Source organism: Alligator sinensis, unplaced genomic scaffold (assembly GCF_000455745.1).
Source record: "Alligator sinensis unplaced genomic scaffold, ASM45574v1 scaffold874_1, whole genome shotgun sequence".
NCBI classification, from domain to species: domain Eukaryota; kingdom Metazoa; phylum Chordata; order Crocodylia; family Alligatoridae; genus Alligator; species Alligator sinensis.
The window spans coordinates 900,376-926,091 of NW_005842302.1; the positions used below are offsets into that span (position 1 = coordinate 900,376).

The window sequence follows — 25,716 nt, forward strand, 5'->3', positions numbered from 1 at the left end:
ACGTGGTGCATAAGAGACAAAGACAACAAAGAGGTTTTGTGGGGTACATAAAGGCACTGAGATAAATAGTGTTTTAAGACCCTCGAAAAAGTCCCTTTTAAGGTTTCAGAGGTTGGGCGAGGCACCAAAACTGAACTAGTTGTTTCTGTTTCAAAAAACACTTGTGGTATTCAAAAAACATGCAGGGAGATGAGGGGCATGGGTGTCCTTCCTACAGTTATGGGGTGTGGACATGTGGTGTAGTAAGGAGCTGAGCCTTCCAGCTGCCTCCACCTCAGCCTATGGAAAGGGTCATCTGTCCTGGGCTTTAAAACCCCGCTTCTCCTCCACCTCCGTTCTCCTCTCCAGTACCCTCCGTTAACCCACCTCCTAGCTTTAAGCCAAGAACCCTCAGACAATTCCCCTTTAAACTCCTTTCCCTGGTGTTGCAGCTATGCTGGTGAACACTGTAGGACCAGCCCTATGGCTGGGAACAGAGATGAAGCTGCACATCTCTAGGGCTTTCTTCAATGCTTTATTAGAAGAGGGCCAAGAAAATACATCGTTTCATAACAAAACATTCACAAACAAGAATTCAAGTGGAGTCTGGGAGAGGGGGCACATGGAGAACCAGGCACGGCCACCAGAGACCTGCATCCAGCATGCACACAATCCTTTTTGAAATGTCTCCCCTCATAATGTGGCCTGAAAAAGTCTAAGCGTGTCCAGATCCTAAGAGGAGGGTAAGGGAGGAAAAGAAGGGGCTGGAGGAGGAAAGAAAAAGGAGGGAATCTCTAGTCTCTAAGCACAGAGACCCAGAGCTATACCTAACATCTCTGATTCGCGGGAAGGGGCCTCCACACCTGAGGAGGTGGGCCAGGACTTTGGTGAGATGCAAGTCAACACGTGTCTTGTTGAATGATCACTTGCTCACCCTGAGGAGGGGGGCGGGTGGGGTGGACAGGGGAGATCTTGGTTTGCGCTCCATCTGCAGTCGACCTGATGTCTTCCAGGGTGGAGGGTGGCTGGGATGGGACAGCAGAGCAGTCTGTGCACTAAAGATATCTGGTCCCTCTTGGTGCCTGTGAAACTGAAGCTGGAGGAGGGTATTTTCGTTGGGTGTTGGCCTCTACAAGTGGAGAATCGATCTGATCCTGTGTGTGAGCCTGTCACTTGGCACCCAGCAGCACCCCCTTGACCCATTCCAAGGGACTGAACCAGCAGGTTCAGACACCAATCCCCCCCTCCGCCCCCCCATGAGAGATACCATCTCAGGCTGCCTCACCTAGCAGGTGTGATGAAGGGTGGGGGCACCATTCCCCGCCAAGGGAGAAGTGCAGAGGTGGCGCTAGGTCAGCGAGAGGCCACGGCTCAGGGAGCTGCTGAACTCTGATAGTGTAAAAATGAAAAGGGAAACTTGGAAAGCCCCCACCACCACCCAGGGAGCTGAGCCCCTTTAAATAATGCAATCCAGGCAGCACCAGGCAGGGAAGTGTCCGCTGGCAAAAAGGGAGCCCCTCCCCTTTCCTTAACTCAGCTTGTAGCAGAAGACCCCAAACTTCCCCTTCTTGGGGAAGCCGAGGCTTCGGATGCCCGGCTCTAGAGGGCCACAGTTGGGCCGGGGGAAGGCAATGGGGTAGCGGATGCTGCCATCTGCCAGCCAGCCACTTTCGCAGCGATCCAGGTTAAAGAGCTTCCACGCGACATAGAGCTGACCCACTTTGGCGATTTCGGCGCCGTCGTCCTGGCAGGCCTGCTTGGCCTCTTCCAAGGTTAGCTTGGCTGGATGAGTCAGGTAGTAAACCTTCCCTGTGGGGAAGGGGAGGCAGGATCACTGGGAGGTAGAACAATACCTAGCATGGTCCCCCTCTGCACACAAATCCCATGGTCCTGCAGCAGATACTTGGCAGTTGGGAGCTTGTCCCATCTCTGCCTGCCTATGACAGAGATCTAAGGAATCGTAGGAAAGTAGGACTGGAAGGGATCTCCAGAGGTCAACCAGCCCCACTCTCCCTGCAGCTGAGCTCTGATTGCCATGGGCTTAGAAGTCCTATATCCTAACAAAGGGGATTTTAGGCCACCAGCCTGGCAATACTGGCTTTGTCAGGAAACTCTGCAAGCATAAAGGATTCTCTTGTGGCCACTTCCCCAGTCTATGGCCATTTTCTGCCAGCAAAATGAAGAACTGGGTCCCATTTCATCACTCTCTAAGACTCAGTTGGTTCCCCTGATGCCCACCCAGTCTGGTGCTGTGTTACCCAATGGGCCGTTTCAATCTCACTGTTTGCTCTCGCCTTTCATTTCACAGCCACCTGAAAACTAAATGTAGCAAGTGTTTGCCTGAGCCCCAAAAGGCAGCTGCTATAGCATGGATGGAGCAGAGCTGGGGTTTACCAGCACAAAACATCACTGTATAATGCTCAGTGTGGGATAGGAAGGAGCATCCTACTTCCAGCTTGAATCGCAGCAGAAAAGCCCATACCACTAGGGTCATCTACTGCAGCCCTGGACTAAAATGGCCTTGAGCATTTAGGAAGGTGACTGGAATTGCCTGAGGTCCAAACCTGGCAGGGTCAGCATCCCAGCCCTTGGGTCCATGATAACCAAAGCTCTAGGTCTGCCATTTCAGCTGGCTGAGAACAGCCAAGGTTTGGATAGAGCAGTGTCCCTGGGAAAAGAGCACTGCCTACTGAGTCACCCATCCCACTCCCTGCAACACTGGGCTTTCCAGGGTGGCCTCTGCTCTGACTGAGCAGGCCCAGCCCCGCAAGTGAAGTATCTTCCAGACTCACCTTTGGGTGCAGAGGAGAAGCAGAAAACATCAAAGTGGTGCAGGTTCTTGTGGCGCACGCCATAGCTCCGAAGGCCAGGAGCCAAGGTCCGGCCGCCGCAGGGCTCCCGGGGCAGGGTGATGGGGTACTGCACAGTCCCATCTTGCAGCCAGCCAGCATTGCACCAGTCCAGCCCCTCCTCCCAGGACTTGAAGAGCTGCTCAAAGGATGCAATAACAGCATCCTGCTCCTCACAAACCTTCTTGGCTTCATGGAAGTTGAGTTTGTAGCGCCCGTGGGGAGGCTGGTATGGAAAAACTATCCCTGGGGAGGAGGAGAGAAAGAAAGATGAGGTGTCTAGGCTAGTCGAGTCACTGTGGGATTTCCAAGACCCCCTGGCCACCTCACTGACCTAACCTGCACTCTCTGGGGTACATGGGAAAGTTCCCTCAATAGCACCACTAATGGGGCACTGGGGGTTACCTGCAGCAGTGTTCCCACCCCCTGCCTGGCTCACGCTCCCAACCTCACCAGGGTGAACCTAGGGTAACCCTGGGTGCTGCCAGATGCCCAGCTGGAGTCTCTTGGTCTTCCCCCCTGGGACTGGAAGGGAAATAAAGGTCTTCCAAATGCAGGCGCAGGGGTCCAGCTGAACTCAGGACAAATCCTGTAATACTGCAAGCAAATAGCCAGCCCAAAGGGGGAATGAACTGGGCAGGTATTATCCATCAAGGATAATGGTGAGCTGCTGGTGACATCTGGTGGCCAGACCGAGGCATGAGCACATGCTCTTGTAGGGCACGGGCATTCGGTGCCCTTCCAAAAGCTGGTGCTCAAAGGCTGCTTGGCTCTGGAAGGTGGAGGGCGGCTAGTGCCAAGCTCTTGTGCTATCGATAAGGGGTGGGTCACCCTGGAGCCAGGCAGGTGTGCAGCTGGGACGAGGGACTGCAAAAGAGTGAATGTTGCAATCAGTTCTGTCTGCAGAGGAGCAAGTCTGAGGCCTGGATGGGGACTAGGGTGGGTCTGAAAGCGAACTTCTGCAGGGAGAGGGAATTTCCATATGAGCCACAGTGTTGTGGGGCTGTTTTATACTGCTCCTAGTCCCTTCTTCAGCATCAACCCCTTGCACACTGCACGCTGGGCTCCCCAAATGCACACCCAGAAGCTAGGCAGGACACAGTCATGCCACCTCTCGTGGCCTCTCCTTGCAAGGGCAGGAGGAGCCACCTTCAAAAGCAGCTTGCAGTCATGTGCCAGTCTGTCCCAGCACAGCCATGGCAATCCAACCTGGGAGGCTTGGACTGGGCAGCAGAAGTTCATATTTGACAAACTGACATAGTCTGGAAAGCCAGCAGACCCAGCATTGCTATGTGGCTCAGTCACCACTGGAGGGGGGTAGCATACCATTCAGCGTTGGTGTGGGGGACCAGTGTCTGTCACCATACAGCTGCATTGTCCTAAACCGAGGAGGCGCTACAATAGCATGACACGATGCTGCGTGTACCTGTGTTACAAGACTGGCCCTGCTGGGTGAGGTGCTGCACAGATAAGCAGTCACCCCCACTTCCCATTCTCCCAGCCCCAGATCCCTGTTGAGGTCTAACCAGCAATAACTCCAAGGCATGCTACAGAGAGGTGACAGCAACTTGCACTTGCTCTGCAGGGAGGTTGCACTGGGGAGCTGATGCCACGATGCAAGGTCCTGGGGGCATTTTTGGAGGAAGGAGCTCCTTCCTTTACCCTGATTTCCATAGCGTGAGGCCAACCAGGAAGGGGAGCTCCTTCCTGAACTGCCAAGGTGTTGGCTTGAGCATGGGGGAGCTGTAGAGGGTCCTGGTACAGTTGCCGGTCCCACCAGAGGCTTTGAAATGGGCACCTTCTTGGGTGCCTGTTCATGTCCCCAGTGACCAACACTCAGGCGGGTGCACCCCCAGGCCTGTTGTCCCCTCCCTCAGCCCCTGCCTCCTGCAGCTGCAGCCTGCTCACCTCGCAGCTCCAGCTCCACGATGCTGCTCTCATCCTCAAGCCCATCGATGACCTCGCAGCGGTACTTGCCATAGTCCTGCAGGCGCAGGTCAACAACGACCAGGGACACTTCCTGCTTGCCTTCCTGCTGTAGGTAAGCACGACCCTTGAAATCACCGAAGCTGCGGTGCTTCATGCCGGCAGCCACCAGCACATCGTAGTCCTTGGTGTTGTCATCCCGCAGCTTGGACCACTTGACACGGATCTTGCGTGGCGTCTCCAGCTTGGACTCATAGCGGTAGTGGCAGGGCAGAGTGACATTGGCACCACGCGAGGTGAAGATGGGGGTGTCCGGGGTTTCCACCACCAGCTTCGCACCGTTGAACTGAACTGATGGGTGGGAGGGGAGATGGGTAAGCAAGGGTGCAGACAGGTGTCAGAGGCCAGGTATATTGGCCCCCTGGCTCAGGGCATCTGTATGGACTCTGGGGAAGAGGGGCTGGATGCACAGATACTGTATAGAAGGGAAGACGAGCACAGTCCAGCATCAAGAGGGAAAGGGAAAAGAGCTAGGCCTGGGGACAGAGGCCCCAGGATCAGGGAGGAGCGGATGGAGGGACTGGCTCTGAGCCAGGTGGCTCTTGTGAACAGCACAGCACCAATCTGGACTGAACATATCTTCCCCTGCCCCCTCCTGCCAAACTCTCCCACTGCTCATCTCTCTCTCCCCTTCATTCACTTCCTCCTGCTCCTGCTCACTTTCCCTGTGAGACACTGGAGGGAACAAAGGCAAGGGGCACTAGTGGATTTAGAAGGGGATCAGGGATACCCACAGGCTAGGATAGGGCAGGGTCCGTGTAGTAAGATGGTCTGTGCACAGTGTCTACCAGCAGGGGGCACAGCTAAGCCAGTTTGCAGACTGCAGTGGGCCCATAGACACCCTGGGAGGGGAAGAGTTTGGACTGGAACAAGCAGCAGAATGAGTCTGGGAAGGGGAGAACGTGAAGGCAGTTTGGGCTGACGTTAGGAAGTCCTTCCTGACATGCACCCCTATTAGGCTATAGCGGGCAGGAGAGCATAGTTTCATAGTTTCACAGACAGTAGGGTTGGAAGGGACCTAAGCAGATCATCAAGTCTGACCCCCTGCCATGGGCAGGAAAGGATGCTGGTGATTGTCTAGCCTCCTTTTGACCCCCCCAGGGTAGGGGCAAGCACCACCTCCCTTGGAAGTTGGTTCCAGCTCCTAGCCGCCCTGACCGTGAAGTAGTGCCTCCTGATGTCCAACCTGAATCTACTCTCAGTCAGCTTATGGCCGTTATTCCTTGTAACTCCAGGTAGTGCTTGGGGGAGCGGGGACTCTCCCATTGTCTGCTGGTCCCCCTTGGCAAGTTTATAGATGGCCACCAGGTCCCCTCTTAGCCTTCTTTTGTAGAGGCTGAACAGGTTCAGGTCCCTCAGCTTCTCCTTGTAGGGCCTGCCCTGCTGCTCCCTGATCATGCAGGTGGCCCTCCTCTGGACCCTCTCCATGCTGCCACATCCCTCCTGAAGTGCAGTGCCCAGAACTGGACGCAGTACTCCAACTAGGGCCTGACCAGTGCTGCGTAGAGGGGGAGGATCACCTCCTTGGCCCTGCTCATGATGCATTTATGGATGCATGACAAGGTGCGGTTAGCCTTCCTGACCGTGTCCCCACATTGGTGGCCCATGTTCATCTTGGAATCAATAATGACTCCAAGATCCTTTTCTGCCTCTGTGCTGACTAGAAGGGAGTTCCCCAGCCTGTAGGTATGTCTTAGCAATTGGGCTATCAAGAGGGTGAGGCAAAACCCTGGGGAATAAGTGGAAGGATTGGGTGGGACAGTCTGAGCAGGAAGGGAGTGAGTTGCAGGTAACCTCGCTGCGTTTCACCCAGAGGAGGGGGCCTCATGGGATGGAAAAAGTCAGTGGGTGGATGTGCAGAGCAAGAGATGCAGCCTGCCTGGTGTTTGCCTCCTTTCCTATGAACTACTCACCCACAAGCAGCTTGCAAAAACCCTTCACTCGCATCCTCAGCACTCAGTACTCTCAGCTGCCACCTCATTAGCCCCCCAAGCCTCCTCACCCAACTCCTGTTGGCAGCATGCAGTTCTTTCAAGCCCACACTGGAACTGGGAAAGGGCAAAGGGGGAAGAGGCCAGACTGTCTTCACCACCACTGCCAACATTTCCCATCCACGAGTCCAAGACGTATCCTCTGTGGGCCCTCTGATCCTAATGGCTGGCAGCAGAGTGTGGTACAGCCCTGCCCCTCCCCCAGGATGAACACCTTCTCCATTACCATTGCCATTTCCATTGCCATTGCCATTGGCCTTGTCATTCATGACGTGGTCGTAGTAGAAGCCGTTGTAGAAGGGGAGCGTGCAGGAGCCTCTGCCAAGCTGCAGCAGCATCACAACCAGGGACAGCAGGAGCATTGCTCACAAGAGGGCAGATTCCAGACCAAGGTGAGGAGCCTGTCGAAAAGAACAAATCAGCTGCGTTAAGGCAGAAGGGCTCTCTCCATTGAAAAGCTGTCCCTGCCAGCTCATTCCAGGCCCCATGGTGAAGTCTGGCTGTTCCCTTGCTCTGCCTAGGCTGCCTGACACCACAGTTACTAGGGGGAGGCCAGGGGAAAAGTAACATCCTGTACCTCGGCCCCTATCCAGGCACTTCTTAGTAGGCTGGGTGAACAGCTACATCATCCTGGGACTTGCATCATGTGAGGTCCCTCCCAGCCTGAGACAGGATCGTGCCCTCTTCTGCCCCCCTCTCAACCCAGAAACAACAGGATTGCCAAGGAAAGCAACTGCAGTGGCATCACCATTCAGCTCAGCCAGGAAAGCTTCTGCAGGGGGGCTATGAAATGACATGTGATGTTGAGCAATTCTATGGGCCCGGGGTAGTGGCCCCACAGCACACATGTGGCCTGGCACCAGCAGGTTACTTTCCAGTGCAGTTCTGGCGTATTTATGTCCACACACAGTAGAATGTACATGTGTGAAGTGAAAGCCATGTGTGTTCAATTTGCCTTCCCAGATGAGGTCTGGGCAGGTGAACTGTCTGCACTCACACGTGACACTGCACCAGCATCATGTGCACAAAAGGAAGCCACCATTTGAAAATGTCTCTGCATTAACACCTACCCTGCTGGAAGAGGTTAGGTCTTGTATAGTTGGGACATCTCACTGCCACAGCTCCTAATGTCATGCTGCATAGCACCATAGATTGGGGGAAGGAGGAGCACACAGAGGTCTTTGCGTGCAGGAGGAATGGGAAAATGAGGGCAACCTGGTATGAAGGGAACAGAGTCCCTAGCAGGGGGAGCAAGGGACAGGGACGAGTTCTGGAAGGCGCTACCTCTGACCAGGGCTCCTATCCCTTCCTTAATCATCCTTCTGCAGTATACCACTGCTAGTCCGCTAGATATCAGCTTGCATTGTAACGTCTCCAAAAGTACAAGAAACTAATTAAACCTGTGAGCCAGGCTAGCTGTCGCCTTCACCTGGGACCTTCCTAGCACTCTACTCCCTGTCGACAGAAGAACCACAGAAGCAGTACTACCAGCCACTGTGCTTCTCCTGCATCAATGCCTGCACTCCCTTGCTCACAATGGCTAAGCTTTCCAAGAAGAGCACCTGAGAGCAGGGTGAGAAAACCAGCATTTCAGGGAATCCAGGTTCATTTCAGGGAGCTTCTCCCATTATCATACATGCATATGGGACAGCATTTCTCAGCCTGGAGCAATTGCAGTAATTATTGAATGCTGCAGAGCTTAAGAAATCTAGGCCCAGGCAAGCTGAACGTTAGCCATTTTGGTGATACATGGAAAACGAGAAGGGGTGAAGGAGTACCCAAGGAGCCTCTGGTCACCATTTCTGCAACTGCCTATAGCAGTGGTTGTCAACCTGTGGCCCGCAGACCCCTGAGGGTCCACAGACTATGTCTAAGGGGTCCACAAAAGATGACTGTGATCAATTAAAAGTATGTGAATACCCACATTTACAATTCAAAGGGGTCCACACCTCCCTTCGAAAATGTTTAGGGGTCCGCAAACGCAAAAAGGTTGAAAACCACTATAGATCAAAGAACTGGACAATGACTGCTATTAATGCACTCCAGTCTAATGACATCCCCGGCCACCCTGCCCACCCTCTCAGCACAATTTTAAATTGCTTACACCTGGAAGAAAAAGAAAGATGAACAAGAGCGGTGAGCAAAGTTACAAGGAACACAGAAACTGGCACAGGGCTGGGTGACCCTGACATGAGGAGTACGGGGCCACAGAGAGCTGCTGGCATAAGGTGGAGATAGGGTCATAGGATGGAGGAAGGAAGGGAACACAGATGCTTTTGTATTGTGAGGGAATGGGAAAATGTGGGCTTCTGATCCCACCAAAAACTGAATCTACTGAAGTCAGCTCCCAGTGCAGCTCCCTGAGGGATCTGGGTGGCTGCAAGCTCCACTACAGCCGGCAGAGGGGCCCAGCAACCACCAGGTCTCCAGACTGCCCCTCAATTACGGAAGGAATTTAACATCCGTGCCCCCCCTCTCCCCTTTTAGGCAGGGTTTACAAGCCCTTTGAAACTGCCAGGAGCTGGGGGGAAGTGAGAGACTGGGGGGAAGTGAGAGACTGGGGGGAAGTGAGAGCGGGGGGCCTGCAGAGACCAGCAACCTGCAGGCATGCAGCTCCCTTCGGAGTGATGCATGCCAGAGACACACAGGGATGGCTCCACACGCAGCAGCCTCCACAATGCCCTGAGGCCATGGCAGGAAAATTTCTAGTCCTATTAGAAGAGATGCAGCTCACAGGCACTTCTGCTCCAGGAGGCTCGTAGCTAACACTGGGGACTAGGAGGCTGGATTCCTACTGCCAACATCATATTGTGTTACCTCCACTTCCCCTTCGGCACAGCCTGGCAGGATAGTCCAGCTTGCCCCCAAAGAGGCAACCAGGCTTTATCACTGATGTTCGTACAAGGCTTTGGGATCCTCAAGACATGGTGCTGGTGCTGAGCAGGGCACTGGGGTCCTGCAGTCCTCCAAACTCCCACTGCAATTTCCACCCATGTGAAGCCAGCCCAGGCAGGGAGCCATCCAACCTGAGCTCCTTCCAACCAAGCGACATCCCAGCACAGCCTGGGGCTTCTCAGAGCCACGCCATGGCACATCCCTACCCACATGCCAACCTGAGCCTCCCCAGCTGCTGGTCCTGGCCCTTTACTGGACACATGGGCTCCACTCATCTCATTCTCATGTCCACCCCCTCCGAAGCCAACCCCTTGCCCCCTCTGCCTGTGTTGCTTCCTTCTTCTATTTGTCTTCCATCAGTAGTGACTGCTTTGCTCTGGAGCCCAACTGGGATCCAGCATCCTCAAGAGACGCTGTTCAAACCACTGGAGACTCCAGCTGCCCTTGGAGCAGAAACCCCACCGCAGGGCAGATCACTCATCCTCTGGCCCCTCACCCTCCAGGCAGGATTTGGGGCACCCTGAGAATCACGCTGAGATCGTGGATGGCTTCCCAAGCCCTATGCTCTCACACCCCAGGCGCCTGTCCTGGCTCAGCAGGACCTCCAGCCCCGGACTCATGCCCCCATGTCCCACCTCTGGACACGGCTGAACCCATGCAGCTCCTAGGATCCATCCAGCCCCACGCTACATTTCCTAGAGACCTTGCCCTGCAGTCCCAGCCCTTTCAAAGGTTCCCTGTTCCCAGCAACTGATTCAGACTCAGCCCCACTGAAGAGGGGCACAGAGAGATTTCTGCCTCCCAGCTTGTCCCCAGCACAGGGAAGCCCTGAGCTCTTCATTCACCCCCTACTTACGCTTGGGAGCCAGTGAGTGTCTGGGGAGGGTAAGCCCGGGTCCCCTGCTCCCGACTGAGCGTGCAAGGCTGGAGGGCTCCCGTGAAATGTGTTAGGGCTCTGGCATGGGCTGAGAGGAAACAGCAGTGGGACAAGCCTCCCTCCTCCAGGGCCAGCCTCTTAAAGGGGAACACATTCCTTTCTCCAAAGCTGTGCCTGGGAGCCGAGCAGCGAGGGCAGAGGGATGGAGATTGGAGAATGAAGGTCATTTTCATGGGCCAAAGAATTTCCATTTCAATTTCTGTTTAATCTTGCACCACAGGGTTGTGGGCTCTGCTGGGCTCCAAAGAGCTCTCTGCATGGTGCTGTTTCATGCATGGGGGAAGGAGATGGCCTGGGAGGGGGTCTCTGCTCTATGGAGCATCCCCCAGCATTACCAGGTGGAAGCCAGTGCCCAGAGAAGAAAGGCCAGACCTGGGGGGTTGATGGACTGACCAGGGCTCCCCGCTCTAAGCAAGGCAATGGTACCCTGTCCCAAGCATGGCTGTGGCAGCGTGTGGCAGCTGTCCAGACTTTTGAACTTTAGCCACAGTGTACAGCTTATCATTACACCAGTGGTGCGGGGCTGAGCTCAAACGGGCAATAGCCCCCTTTCTACCCAGGGGTAAAAGCTCTTGGAAAGGCTCCAGGAGGGAAAGGATGGGGCGTTGATCTAAGTGTTGAGCAAAGGAACCCACCGCAACATCAGACCCTTCCCTGCCTGTGCTGGTGAGTCCTGTTGGCATCTGCCTTAAAGTCCCAGCCTGGGTGAGGGCTCTTAATTTTGCCAAACCAATGCCAATTCCCAGTGAGAAAAAACTTTAGCTCCAGGACCAGAAGGGAAGAAACAAAAGCCCTTGAGAGGACAACATGGCAGGGGCAAGAGCAGCAACCAGGAGGTCCAGAGAGGAGGTGTGAGACAGTACACGCCCTACATTTCTTGACCAGGATGTGCCAGTGAGGCATAATAGTACCATGATGACGAGCACCAGGTGGTTCCCACAACAAGCCCAGTTTAGGGGTTCATATGAGGTCCATCCAGGACCAGTCACGAGGCCCTTAATTGGTTGGTGGCTTGGTTGGTTGGCAGGAGGCCTGGGAAAGGACCAAACTAAAGGTGCCAGGGAAGGTTTGGTGGAGAGTGGAGAGATGGAGGGGGTCATTTGTTCTGTTCATTGTAATGGATGTGGAAAGGGATCCTGCTAGTATGCTGATGGTGGCAAGGATATGGCTCATTGTGGTGTCAGATTGTTTCTCTTCTCTCATATCCCAGGCCAGGATCACATCCAGCCCCAGGGAATATGTCTTGCCAGCTGCTTGTGGCCACACACGTGTACTCATGTGCACACTCCTCAGAGGCTGGTCTTGGTCCCAGTAACATCGGTGTTCAGAGTCCTTGTGTCCTGGCCTCAATGAGGGCGCAAAATGGCCATACTGGTTGCCCGCTCAGACTCCCTGAGGCCCAGCGATTCCAGAGCCCCTGTTTACAGCTCTCTGATGCTGACACGTCTGCACGGTGTGAAGAAGAAGAGGAATTACAGAGCTGTGTGCATAGTGACCCCTCTGACCTGCCGACCCTCTCCGGGCCAGGCCTCTACAGCCACACATCTTGAATTTGTTATTTTATCAGGAGGAAATGAGCTGCCCCTGCATGAAGTGCAGGGGCCCGGGTCCAGTCTGCCCTCCAAGCAGAACTGATTCAAACCGGAAAGAAAACAACTCTTTCAAAAATAAACCGCCTGCTCTTCCCAGCCAGGCAGGCTTCTCTGGTGCGGACTGGGACGCTGAACCAGATGGTGGCCGTGGAGCTGGTGGGGACCAGGGGGGCAACCTCTCCTGGCGTGGGTCAGGCCTCAGCCCTGGAAGCAACCTTTCCTGGGGCGGCTTGGGCCTTGATGCTGAGGGGACAGGAATCCTTTACCAGGACAGTTTACACTACTGAGCTGGAGAGGAGGATGGCCTTTCCCAGGTCAGACTGGGCCTTAGAGCTGGGGGCCAGGCAGGCTCCTTCTGTGCTAAAGAAACAACCCCCTAGTTGTTAAAACTGAGTGCACAAATCTAGCAGCGAACACAAACGCTCCCTAACCCTGCACTGAGAAATGTAGCATCGCTTGTGGAGGGTCTGTCAGCATCCTGGCTGGCCTGGGTACAGAATGGGCTGCCATCTGCACTGCGCTCCCTTTGCAGATATAAGGGGCATGTTAGACATGATCTTGTTTCCCTACGTGCCATCCGCTTTGATTGCTGTGACGCAAGCAACTTCTCTGATAAGCACAAAACCAACTGCTCGCCGGTGCCTGGAAGTGGCTTTATCTGCCTGTCTGCTTCTCAGCAAGGAGCCAGTGGCCCCTGTCTCCAAGGGGAAGCCCAGGAGAAGAGCGTTATAGGCACTGGGACCTTGAAGGTTGGTTACTCACTTCCAGTGGGTCCAAAAGCAGGTCTCTGGCCTCAGAGAGCCCCTCCCAGCTACTGGAAATGAGTGCAGGACAATATGGGATGGGAAGCAGAGTGCTCACATTTGAATTCCCGTTGGTTAGGGATAAGAGCCTGCCTCCACTCACATGCCTGGCTAGCTCCAGCTCAGCTCTGGTGCTGCAAGGGCAAGGGCTTTCACTGCTGGTTCTCCCATTGCCTCCCCCTCTGCTGAGCACACCTTTCTGCTCCATCGCTTGCTGCCCGTGTTACTCATTCCATTGCAAAATCTATTCATCACCGGGTTCGTGTTTCCTACATTGAGCAATTATGAATGTGCACATGGACAGATGGAAAAACACACCTTTCATCCCACACATTCGAGGGGGGCGGGGGGGTGGTAAGGATGGCTTGATAAAACCTAGATAGGGGAAACATTGTCTGGGAAAGCCAGAGACCGGATATCAGTGGAAAATGGAGACTTGAGTTCTTATCTCCTTCTGTTGACATTGGATTAAGTGGCTTTCTAGCCAGGGGGCAGAAGGAAGGACCATGGGGCCAGAAAAAGGAAAATCTGTTATATTAGAGAGAGAAATGCCTGGTCTATAACAGCCCTGCTGAGGGGGTAGGCTTGCTGCAGTGTTTGGGTCATGGGTTTGATCCTAGCATCAAAAGGAAGACGTACCACTTTTAGCCCAGCATGTTAGCAAAGGTGGTGGCTCTTTGAGGGGTAGTTAGACTACAATAGCTTTTACCCATCTGCTCCCAGACCCTGGGGGTAGTTACAGAGCCCTGAGAGTAGGTGTGCTGTACAAAGTGAGTAGTGTGCTCAATCCTCTAAAGCTGGTGCAGTTTATATCAGCTGCTGTAACCACAGGCCCTCTGCCTCAGCACCACGCTTGGCTGGGTAACACCAAGCAGCCGCTGGGTTGATACAAGCCCGTGCTCAGGGGAGCAGAGTGGTCATTGCCTTGACCTGTCCAGTCGACATTTCCTTTGCAGCTGTGTGAAGTGGGACCCATGCAGCTGCTGCTGTCCAGGTGGGTCATGTGCAGATTTTGGGAAGCACTCGTTACTCATCAGCAAATTCCTTTCTCATTAGCAGGCCCTGCGCCAAGCGTGCTGGAGGGGCTCCTGGCCACTGCTGGCTAATCCTCCAACAATCTGCTTGGCTTGATCTGCTAATCAGTTTGTTCGAGGCCTACAATGAGGAGCTGATTAGATCTCCCTGGCGCCTGGGCACCAGGTTGCTACGGTTGCTGCTTCTTGGCAGCCCGCCCTGGGATAATGACACCTGCTCCTGACACTCGGTAGGTGGCCAAACACAGCATGAGGAGCTCTCCAAACTGTCCCTGCCTTGCAGAGAGGTGCAGTCCCTCCACCCAGTGCTCTATCTTGACCAAAGCTGCCAGGGAAGCCGGATCTGCCCTCCCTGCCTAGTGCTAGGTCTTGCTGAGCAGTGAGAAGGGGTCCCACCACTCCCAGCTGCCTGAGACATCAGCAGGAGGCAGTGGCCCAAGCCCCTGCCCCACCCTTGGCTGTTTGCTCAGCACCCTTTGTTTCAGTGAGTCATTGCCCTGTCTCCCCCTGTCTGTAGGAAGCGCTCCCTGGCAGCCCTTCTCGCAGGGCACAGTGCTCCTTGGCCCGACACCGAGTCATTTACTCCATTGTTTCAGCGCAGAGGAAAAAGCTGTGCAGTGCCCCGCATGCCTGGACAGTGCGTCCGGCTCCGCAGAGGACCCTGGAATGTGCTAAGGGGAAAGAGGGCTCTCTCCTTTCCTGGAGGCAGCCACGTGGTGCTGGGCTCAGAGCTCAGCCAGCCTGTGCTGAGCAGGAAACCCACCTGCCCAGGGGGAGGACGGCACTTTTCAAGTACCTCTCTGTGGCACCAGTGCCTTCCCTGACAGACCAGGCTGCCTCTGCTTGGGACTTCCTCCCTGCTGGGGCAAGCAGCATCAGGGAAAAAAGAAGCAGGAAGAAAGGATATGGAGTAATAGGAGCAGCTCAGAGTGAGGGGAAGGCCAGGGACTTCCCTTCTCGACCACACACCCTCTTCTTCCAGCTCTCTGGGCCACAAGGACAATGGCAGAGGTGTGTTCAGGGGCCCAGAGACAGTGGGTGGATTGGAGTCTTACTGCATCCTGTCCTGGTTGTGCAGAAAGAGCATCATGGAGCATAAAGAGTTAAACTCCAGGGGCAGGGACCAGCTAGGAGCCTCTCTGAGCTGAAGCCAGGAGCTGCAGCTGAGCCTATTTAAGCTCAGAAGAGGGCAAGGGCTGCTGTTGCTGGTCAGGGCTTTTTGGGGTAGTGGGGTTTGCAGGGCAGCCCTGGCTGGAGAGTCACTGCAGGAAGGTGGGGTGCTTGGCAGCCTGCTGGTCTGGACTCCGTGGGTGAGCAGGGAGCCTGCTGAGGGCTTGGCTTTGTTTCCTGCACTCTCTGCAGGGGCTCAGCCACTGGCCTGTGAGTACCTGAAGCAGCTGTGACTGAGTGCCAGGCTGGGTGGGATCTGGGTGGACGATGCCACTGCCTTACTAAACACCAGGGGAGCCCGTTGGCCCGCTTCGATCAATTCATGTCCTATATCAGAAGTGCCCTGTGGAAATCCAGGAACCTCCTGATGTACAGGCACACAAACCTCAAGGTGGTAGACTGTGTTAAAATGGCTTTGAGCGAACTCCAGTCCTACTACCAGAAATCGGTAGCAGAGGACAGTGAGGATGCAGCCAAATCCACCTGGTAGAGCGACACTTGGCACAGGATCTTTCAAGACCCTCCCAGCAAGGAAACAGACAGCGACAGCGAGGAGGATGTCAAGACAACCGGATCGGAAAACAGTGATGAGGATGGCAGCAGCGACAGCAGCAATGAGCCTTCCAGCGAAAGCGACAGCAAATGAACTGTTAAACCCAGTATTTGGGGACAGGACTAAGAGATGAGGGGTTTTGAGGGAGACGATGCCTTGAGGACAGGTGCGTGGGAGTGCCATTCCATGAGCGCGTGTACTGTAACAAGTGCACGAGTTCCTATGGCAGTTTAAGGAGGCAATGATCAGTGACTAGAAGGTGTGTGTGTATACATACATACATATACATATATGTATGATATGACATATTTTTACAAAAAGAAGCGCCACTGGTGGCGCAGGCTCCTGATCGGAGCAGGCTGTGCTGACTGTGTATGTGCCTTCTGCCTGTGGCTGAAACACTGCAAAGCTTGGGCTGCTGGGGACCAGATGCCCTCTGAGGGTTTCTCTCTCTGGGCCAGTGGGGTGGCTGGCCAGAAGAGGGGGGTCTTTGTGGCAGATCTGCTTTGGTTTGTACTTCAACAGAGAAGCAGGGTCAGATATGTCTATCAGTCTTGCTAGGAAGGTTTCTAGCTAAGATCCTATTAATGTGAGACCTCTTTCAAGATCCCGGACTAGTATAGGCTGAGCCCACTGGATCATGCTCACATCAGTGTCTGGACTCCATCACCCCTCGATGAGAGTCTTGGCCTGGGGGTCCTAGTGGTCGGAGAGAGGAGGATGCCCCCACACACTCAGAGTTTCCACAGATACCTCCCAGGGTGATGGCAGAGCCAACTGGCTGAGACAGGAGCCAGCAATAGGGCCGACAGGGCCATCTCTGCTGCATGACCTGCAGCACGAGGGGCATGACCGACTTCCTGCCTCCGCATCCTGAGACTGATGTGAGCTGCTCTCAGGCCTTTTCCAGCAACAGCTTCTGAGGGATGCTGGCAAACAGGGAAGGGGCTGTGCAGGGAAAGTCCTATCCCTGTCACTGCCCACCTTAGTCCTCCTTCCCCCCCCCCGCCCAAGATTAATGGAGGCACAGCAGGGGGCTGCTCTAGCCTCCCAGCCATGATTTAGTGAGGGGCTGTAACAGCAGAGAAAGGAAATGCAAATCAATGAGGCTATCTAGGAAAGGGGGAGCCAGAGCAGCCCTGCTGGGGGGTATGAAATGTCAGGCAGATGGGGCTGGGGGAGCCCTGTGAACACATGGAATTGGGATGTGGCTGTACAGGAAAGTGAGCACAGGCAGCTACAAGCCAGAGCCAGGAAGGGGGGCTTCTGGCCAGCGGCACAACTCTGCATTATGCCTTACCCCTGACCAACAGCTCTCTTGGCTTGCCGCTGCTGAGGTCACCACCCCTGCCCATCCAATGCTACCTCCCCAACCTGGCTGCTCGGGGCCCCGGGGCCGGGTGGGGGGGTCCTGTCTGCCTATACTCGAGGCTGGAAAGAATTAAAGGAAATGGTATAAATTCCATTCCTTACACAGCTCTGAACTGTCAGAGGCTCTGGAGCCATCACTTCCTAGACAGCGGCACCTCCAGCGTGCCAGCCAGACAGAAAAAAGCCTTCCTGCGCAGCAGGCGGGAGTGCTGCAGGAAGAGCCCAAGCATCTCATTGATAGGGCACGGAGACGTGGGAGGGCCGGGCAGGACAAGACGTGGGCTCGTCAGTCAGCTGACTGACACCCGCCGTATTACTCAGGGCAGCTGGGTTCTCTGCCTGGGTGACCTCGGACAAGTTGCTTTCCCCTCTGCCATAGTTTCCACAGCCACAGAGCAGAGACTGCCCCCCTCAGCAACTTGTGAGGCTGAGTCCCTGTGTGCTCAAGTGCTGAACGAGGCTGGTGTCGCAGCCCACCCTGGGTCACAGATGGCATTTCACTACGTTGGTGTAGGGGAGGTGGGGGGAAGTGGAGATCCTGCCCCCCCCGCCCCAGCAGTACAGCTCTCTGGCTCCCTGGCCCATCCTGTGTAACCCATCTCCATGCCCCCAGGAGTCTTAACTGAGCCTCCAATCTGCTCCCTTCTCTGCTGGAAACCCTCCCCATGTGATCCCCCTGCCCTGCCTCTCCTGACCTGTGGATATAGCCCCTTCCCTGCTCACCACGCAGCCTGCTCCCCTACCTTGAGCTGACCTCACACACTGCTGCCCCCACTGACTAGCTGGTGACCATGAAGCTGGATGCCCTGAGGTTTGTGAGGTGTGCTCATCCCAAGGGCTGGGCTCCTGGGGCAGGCGGGAAGAGGGGAGACATAGGCCCTGGACACAGAGTGCTTGGCAGGGGGTCCTGGGAGAGCGAGGGCTGTGGGGGTGGGCTGCACTCCAGCTGGGCTGAGGCAGCTGGGGAGCAGGGCTGGTCTCTGCTCCTTGCTGTGATTCACCAAAGGTCAGTTTTCATGACTAATGGCCATGCTGGACTCCACACAGATGCTGGCTGTGGCTGAAATCTGAGGAGTGGGTGCTTCAGAGCGAGCTCCTGAAAGCTTCTGGAGCCATTTGCCTGGTCTCTGATCCTCTGGGGTCTCCTATCCCTGTAAGCATCTGTATCCCTCAGCCAGGTTGCATTGTCCAAGCACCTACATTGTCCAGAAAGGTGTCCCCTCAGTGCTGCCAGGAGGAGCCAAACAGCATCTCCATTCCAGGGCTGGGAAAGCAAAGGCTCTGATTATGCACAGCTGCAACCCAGGGCATGTTCAAAGGCTCCTAAGGCCCTGCATCACTGTTCCCACCCACAGCAGGAAGGCACCAGGCAAAGGAGCTGCTGAGCCCAATGTCAGACATGAGTGGCAGGAAATGAGGATATGCAGGGTGTGGGGCTACATTGCCCCACGCAGGGTGCTGTTGGATTACTAACTGTCCCCTCCTATTGCAAAAGCCCTTTCCATTCTGCCGTGATCTCTCAGTACAGCAATGCCACCCTGCCTCTTCTGGGAGAGGGAGCAAAGAACCTCAGCAGCAAGGGACAATTTCTGGAGGCAGAAGGGAGCTTCTCTAAGGGACTGAGCAGGACACTGGGGCTGGAACAGCAAGAGCAGTGTTGGCGGGGACAACTGTCTCTGATTGGGACCAGGACTCTGCTTCTGTGTGTTACTCGTGCTACAAACACCCTGGTTCTTGGATAATAAACACAAAACATGTGGGGGATTAACTTCCTGAAGCAGGCAAGATGCTTACAGCTAAAATGAAAGACAGAGCCTCTCTCAGCAATCCTACAGGACGCAGCTAAGGTCTTGGCACCAGTACTGAATTGCGGGGAGAGCACCCTACCCATATCTCCTGCCATCTGTTCAGGTGGAGAGTTTCAACCTCTTCCAAATCTCCCAGTGGTGGAGATGATGATTTGGGGTTGGAGAGGAGCCTTCAAAGGTCAGTGAGCATATATGCATACCTGGCCAGGGCCCAGAGAATTGGTGGACCTTCAGGTTAGTTTACCAACATGGAGAGACCCCCTATTCTTCCTACTACTCCTTGCAATCTGGCCCTGGGATAGAGAGGTACAGAGGGGCAGCTAGATTTGAATAAATGAGGGACCAACCTGAACCTCTGCCCTGTCCTGCCACTGAGCTCCAAGCAGGCCTGGGGAGTTGCGTGTTCCCTATATCCACCACTTCTGGCCTGGACCTGAAGCCCCATCAAGGACACACTGCTTGGCCCTAGTGTTTGAACAAGGGGAAGAGTTTCAGGAGCTAGAGACGTTGTGGTGCTTCCCTGAGCTGGACTGGTTGGGGTTTGCCCATCACTAGCTCTAGGGGAGAATTGACAACTCACATGAGAGAGGGTTGTTCGCTGCCCCCTGCCCAAGACTGCACTGCACTTGACTGAACGGCTCTGGGATTGCCCCCCTTCTCCATCTTCATTTAGCTTCTCACTGCCCCATGCCGCTCCCTCCCACCCTGTCCCTGCAGCTCCCAGCCCTGCCTCCATACAGTGCCCTCCTACTGCCTTCCCCATTAGCCCTGTGCTCTGTGCAGATAATCAGATCCTTCTGGGATCACTGTGAGCTCAAGGGTCTCTCATCTCTGCAGTTTTCCTGGCTCCTGATGCTCTGAGCTTCCCCAAAGGAATTTCCTGAAGCAGCTTCTTTACCTCAAAACTTTTCTTCCCCAGCAGCAGTGGCCTTCAGCACTGCCCTCCTCCACAGCAGCTCATTCCAGAAGGAGCCTGCAGCTGGAATCCGTGGCTCTTCAGTCCCAGCTATTCCAGCCCCCCTCCAGAGCATTGGGTTAGAGACATAAAAGGCAGCTGGGAGAGCAGAGGGAAAACCCTGGTCTTGGGGACAGATGTACTCATCTTGAGCTGCAGTCAGCACAGTAGGGCCTGGAGCTGAGTGAATTGGGCAATTATTTGGTGACAGACTATGGGGAGGGAGTGGGGCCAGGATGTGAGCATGCAGCCCACTCTCACTGAATCCATATCCAGCCCTGGACATTTGGCACTGCCTTTCAAAGCAGAGGCCGGGCAGGCCGAGTGTGAGCTCTGCCAGGGAAGGACCAGAGGCCAGGTGACCCTGACAGGGTGATGGGGGTCACAGGAGCCCTCAAGGACGGGGGCTTCCTCCCCCTAGTCTTCATGTTCCATGTTCAGCCTGAGTGAGCACAAGAGCGAGCGACAGACAAAGAGAGACAGATGCCCGTGAGTTTCAGCTGGTTTTAATACTGTCAGAGATGTGCCTCCAGGGGGCACTGCCTTCCTGGGCAAGACTCCACTGCTTCCACACTAGTGACCCCACTCAAGTCCATCTCCCTCCCAAGCACACGCAAGGCCCTGCTCCACGTCACACCTTCTGCCAAACCAGGTCATGGAAAAAATACCTCTGCAAACATTGCCCTTGACCAGCTGGTTGTGCCCCCACACTACCCGCTCTGCTCTGCCACTCCCTACGACGGTGAGCTAGCCATGTCATGTGGTGCCTGCTGGTCTCCTTTCTCACCCCCTTACCAATAGGAATCAATGGACCAGCATTGCCCTCCATGACCATTCATGAGACAGGCCTCCAGAATCATGAGATTTAAAAAAGAATGGTTGGGGGTTCTGTTTATTTGCCTTCTGCATTTGGAGCATGCAGGTGTTGCATTTTCAAGCTTTACTCTGCTACCACGGGGGCTAGAAACTACCTCTCTGTTCCCCTTTCAGTGACAGCTGAGACTCACACCAGCACCTTGGCCCCAGAGCAGAGCCTGGAGAAAACCCTCCGAATGGTGGGACACAGGAGAGGGGCATCACTACAGGCTAGGAGTTTGGATGGCTCCAGAGGCCGTGAGGTTAAGAGGTTGTGATGGGCACCAACCCCATAAAGGACCATCTCTGCCAAGGGAGAAGGGGAGGTATAAAGACACTGCTGTTCCTGAGGCCCCAGGACCATCACCATGGGACTGGCACCTGGGAAAGCAGGCAGAGCTCATATGTAAACCAAACAGCCCTGGCTGAACATTGCCTCATAGCAAGCGAAGGCTGCTCTCTGCCCTGAGCAGATCCAATGTCCCAAGTGCAAGGAGGCTCTTATGGAAGGACAGTTTAGTCCAGAAGCATAATACATACCCTCTGCCCCAGTGTCACTCATATCACACACAGCACCACGTTTCCCCTGTGCTGAGAACAATACCGTGGGCTTTGCTGAATGCACAAGGTCTCAGAGCCCCTCAGCACACCCCGGTCAGCTCCATGTGCCAGCCCCTCCTTGCCAAGTGCTGCTGAGGAGACTTCAGGAAAGCTGGTGGGGACCCTCAGCTCCTGTTCTGGAAGCTGTCTTGGGACTTGGTGCAGCAAAGCACCAGAGACCAAGTGCATTTGCTGGGTTGGCCCTTTGGCCTGGTGCAGCCTGGGGCCTACCAGGTTCGCCAGGCCAGCTCCAGAACAAGGGCTGCAGGCAGCAGAAGGCAGGATAGATTTGCACCTTATAAACTAACCAAAGTAGATAGATCCAGGGCTGCTTTGGGAGGCTGGACAGGATCCTACCATACGGTGTCTGGCAGCCTGGCTGGCCTGGTTCTTCACAGGGCTCATACTAAACCTTACATACATGAGAAGCACAAACAGGCAGGCAGACAGCACTCCCCCCCCCCATGTCTGACCCCTATGGAAAAGTCTGTCCTGAGGCATTATGAGCAGGTCCTGGGCATTGTTGGCTATCCTCCCCACCCTGCAAGCTTCTTCCCTAGCTTCGCACCGGCAGACGCTACGCAGCCAGCTGCCCTACCAGCCAGCACCAATCTTCCCTGGCTGACGCACCTTAAGGACAGGGGTGGGTTCTGCCAGACAAAGCCAGACACTGGGTCTGAAAACAGGTCCTTGGCTTACAGCTGCTCCCACACACCAAGGCCCTGTCTTCTGACAGGATCCATGCCCCCACCCCTTCTCATCACTCTCTTGGCACTATGTGGACCTGACAAGCCTGTTAGTGCTGCTGCGTAAGGCAGCCTGCATGCAGTAGAGCGATCTGCACCAGCACTGAGTCTTCTCAAGAGCCCTTCTGGATTGCTATAGGAGCCAGGGAACAGGGAGCCCTCTCCACATCCTCCTGCCACACTCAAGCATGGATATAGCATCAGGGGGGAAGACAGCTGCCTGCCCATGCTTCAGAGATGGAGGCAAGCAGTGACCGTACCTGCTCCGGTCACCTCTCCCCAAAGCTCACCCGAGCTCCTAGGCTGACTACATAGAAGGTGGCTGAGGAGCCTTCAGTGGAAGCAGAGCTAGGAGTTTTCAGGGTCCCAGGTTGCAGGGCCCTGGATGGAGAACAAGTGAAGCAACTTCTTAGGGCCAAGGACAAGAGCCGCCCCAGGGGAGTGGCCCCAAAGTGCAGTGCTGCAGGCCCAAGGTGGACCAGGGGGCCTCTGAGCGCTAGTGCAAGTATAGCAGCCCTGGCAAGGCAGGGCCATCACATTCTCTAAAGCGAAGCGAGGGGGGCCCCGCGCCTTCCCTTGAGACTTCTAATGGCTTCAGCTAGAGCAGGACGACACCACATGCCCACCGCCGCTCCCCCCCCCACCACAAGGGCTGGGAAGCAAAGACATAGGCGCAGGGCGGCATGGGTGAGATGTGGAGAGGGCGTGATACAGTAGTAGGTGTGCAGGGCAAGGGCTGGGGGATCAGCCCAGTCCTTCCCCTCCACGCCACCCTCCCCTCCGGAGATGGGAGACTAATCATCGCAACCCAGGAGCTCCACGCGCAGCGTGATGCGGTTGTGCCAGGCCACAGGCAGGATGCGCACAAAGCGGGTGTAGAAGGGCGTGTCGAACACGTTCTTCTTGTGCAAGCTGTTGTCACTGTTCCCGTGGAAGATCTGTGGAGGAGGAGAGAGCCATTGAAATGGGGAGCAGGTACTGCAGGGACGGAGCTGCCATACACGTGCCTTGGGGAGCTGCCCAAAGGCCTTATTGAGCAGCAGCCTGCACCTCCCACACAGCCAGGCAGGGAAGTCAGTGCAAGAGTCCCCTGTGCCCACTCATCCCAGGAACAGGTGCTCTGCCCTCTGCCCCTCCCTGCTATTACTCCCAGCATCACCAGCAGTTCCTTGGCTAGCAAAACCCTCAGCCAGGAGCAATGAGACCCTGTCATCACTCCAGATATGGGCTGCACTGCCTCAGCCCCACCCCGCCCCAGTCCCACTGGCATGCTGGAACCAGTCCCCCACTGGCCTATGAAAGCCCCTTCCCTGCCCGCACCTTGGTGGTATTTGTCTGGCTGTCCTTGTAAAGAGTCCAGGACCGTCCATCGTCGCTGTAGGCCACCTTGTAGGCTGCCACATACTGAATGTGCCCAAAATCCCGTGCCCCTTGGGTGACAATGCCGGTGACTTTCTTCTGTGTCTGGAGGTCAATCTAGGGGAGACACAAGGCAGAGGTAAAGCAGACTCGCCTCCTCCAAGTCTGCCCTGCTGCTCATGAGAGCTGATTGAGCCCACCAAAGGGGAGAGGCGGGGGGGAGGGCTGCCTGAACCCCTCCTCACTGCTCTGCTGATGACCCCCCATCCTAACAAGCTTCAAGTAATGATATTGGCCAAAGACCCACAACTGTCCACAAGGGTCCTCTCTGCCTGCGTGGCCAGACAATAGATCATGGGGAGATTCTGCCCCAAATCTACTCCTGTGTGTAAAGGGCATGAAAGGTCCCTGGAATTCACCCGGTGCCAGAGAACCAGCTCAGCCCGCCCCAGGTTGCCAGCCAGGGCAGCCCTTAAAAGTTTGCCAGGACATGGCCAGCAGCAGGAGCTGGCAGCTCAGGGCTGAGAGAGAGCTGGAGCACTGTGCTGCCCAGGAACATGGAGCAGGGCAGTCAGGAAGGACAAGAATGGACCAGCTGCAAAGCAGACCAAAGCCGAAGAGGCAAAACCCTGCTTGAAGTTTCCTTTGCCTTCCCCCAGACTGGGCATGGCCTCCTCCTGCAAGACCAATCTCACCCTCTGCACCCAGCCTCTCCCCATACTCCTAGGGCTTCCATGCCCCTCTCCTAGTGTGTTTAGTCACTAGCAGGCTGAGCAGCCATTCATTGAAAGCCTTTTCCCAGAGAAAGAGGTCAGAGAAACCCAGACTTGGGCCTAAGGGAGGCTCCAACCATGGGGGACAGGGACACAATGGCACTACAGGGGAGAGTGAAGAGGGGAAATGCCCAGGTCCAAAGGACAGGACTGTTGAGGACTGCTCAGTGCCCTAGAAGCTGTGCAGCCATGGCATCTGCCTTTCATCTCCCCTCCCCTCTCCCCCATGCCAGTCCCAGCTGCCTGAGCACCCCCAGAGGATCCTGACATGCAGCTGAGGTCTGCACTCCCACGGGGCAATAATCATCTTGGGGAGTGAGAAGAATCCAACCCAGTTCCTGTGCTCTGGGAGGGAGGCTTGGACTGCGCCTGTGACCTTCCCCTGGGCCAACACCCTGGATGCATGTGCCCTTTCTCCAAGACAGGTGGGCAGCTGCCCAGAGGGCTCCCTCCACTGGCAGAAGAAAGGGATGGGAGCAGGGAACAGGGACCAGCTAGGAACCAGTGCTGAGTAGGAGGGTCAGGCCTATGGTAGAGGACAGGGGAAGGCCAGGACCAGCCGTCCACTCCGCTGATCAAGGAGGAGTGAGGATGCCAGATGGTGTAATGGGGTGGGGACAGCTGAGGGCCTTCTGGTGCCCACCCCTCCCACCTGTAGTCACAGACACAACTGGCTAGAGCCAGAGGTGCCTGTGAGCCTATGGCCAAGTCCCCTTTGCAATCCCAGAGGCACAGAGCTTGCACACCTATTCTGAAACAGCAAGGGTTCAGCTGCTGCCTGAATTCTGCCAGAACCCAAACTCCTTCCTCTGACCCAGTAACCCAGGAAACACCCGGCCTCCAGCCCTCCAATGGGAATCCATGATCTCCCCCTGGGAGACAGGGAAGGACAACTAGCCCCATTTTAAAGATGGAGAAACTGAGGCAGAGAAACCAAGTGCCTTGACAAAGCTGTACAGGGAGACCAGATGAGAACTGGGATCTCCTCTGCTCCTGGCCACAGCAGCAAACCCTCCATGCTCCTCTGCCCTCCCCCAAAAGAGGATCCCGTCAGATAATGGGACACACCTGCAGCCACTCAGACTGGTTATTGCTGAGAGCAGTCCAGGCGTTGGTCTTGCCCGTCTTGTCCAGACGGGCGTAGTGGGGGTACCAGGTGAAGGCATCAAGGCCCCATGTCTTGAAAGCACTGGAGGCCGTGATCTGCTGGTCAGAGATCAGGCGGGATTTCATGCCCAGTGGCTCCGAGCAACCTGCCATGTTGAAATACACTGTAACACAATGGTTTACAGACAGTGACATGGAAGAGGCCAGCAGCATCGCCACCCAAATAAACACAGAGCAGACACCCAGATGCCCAAGAGACATGAAAAGCAGAGACCCCCCAAATGCACCAAGCGGGGACCAAGGACCCAGAAAGCAGCAATCCCAAGGGCCTCCACTCAGCACAGCAGGACTAT

At 55.4% G+C, this 25,716-nt stretch overlaps 2 protein-coding genes across 3 annotated transcripts in view; both read right to left on the bottom strand.

Moving 5' to 3' along the window:
* Nucleotides 1-503: 503 nt before the first annotated feature.
* Nucleotides 504-10,662, bottom strand: HAPLN3 (hyaluronan and proteoglycan link protein 3). 2 transcript variants are annotated; one of them, XM_025209676.1, is made up of 6 exons: nt 10,557-10,662; nt 7,032-7,206; nt 4,737-5,105; nt 2,772-3,074; nt 1,513-1,788; nt 504-1,358 (listed from the first exon to the last, which is right to left on the bottom strand). In XM_025209676.1, exons 2-6 carry the CDS (start codon nt 7,165-7,167, stop codon nt 1,351-1,353), a joined length of 1,092 nt encoding a protein of 363 aa, XP_025065461.1. In that variant the 5' UTR covers nt 7,168-7,206; nt 10,557-10,662; the 3' UTR covers nt 504-1,350. The 2 variants fall into 2 exon arrangements, with proteins under 2 accessions (XP_025065461.1, XP_006028342.1); XM_006028280.3 differs by having other exon boundaries at nt 504-1,788.
* Nucleotides 10,663-20,413: 9,751 nt separating this feature from the next.
* Nucleotides 20,414-25,716, bottom strand: part of MFGE8 (milk fat globule-EGF factor 8 protein) — a 17,148-nt gene continuing 11,845 nt past the window's right edge. The window contains exons 8-10 of the mRNA XM_014522097.1: nt 25,325-25,527; nt 23,445-23,600; nt 20,414-23,062 (exon numbers count right to left, since the gene is read on the bottom strand). Coding sequence (XP_014377583.1) covers nt 22,919-23,062; nt 23,445-23,600; nt 25,325-25,527 — 503 coding nt within the window. The 3' untranslated portion in view covers nt 20,414-22,918. The remainder of the gene's footprint in view (nt 23,063-23,444; nt 23,601-25,324; nt 25,528-25,716) is intronic.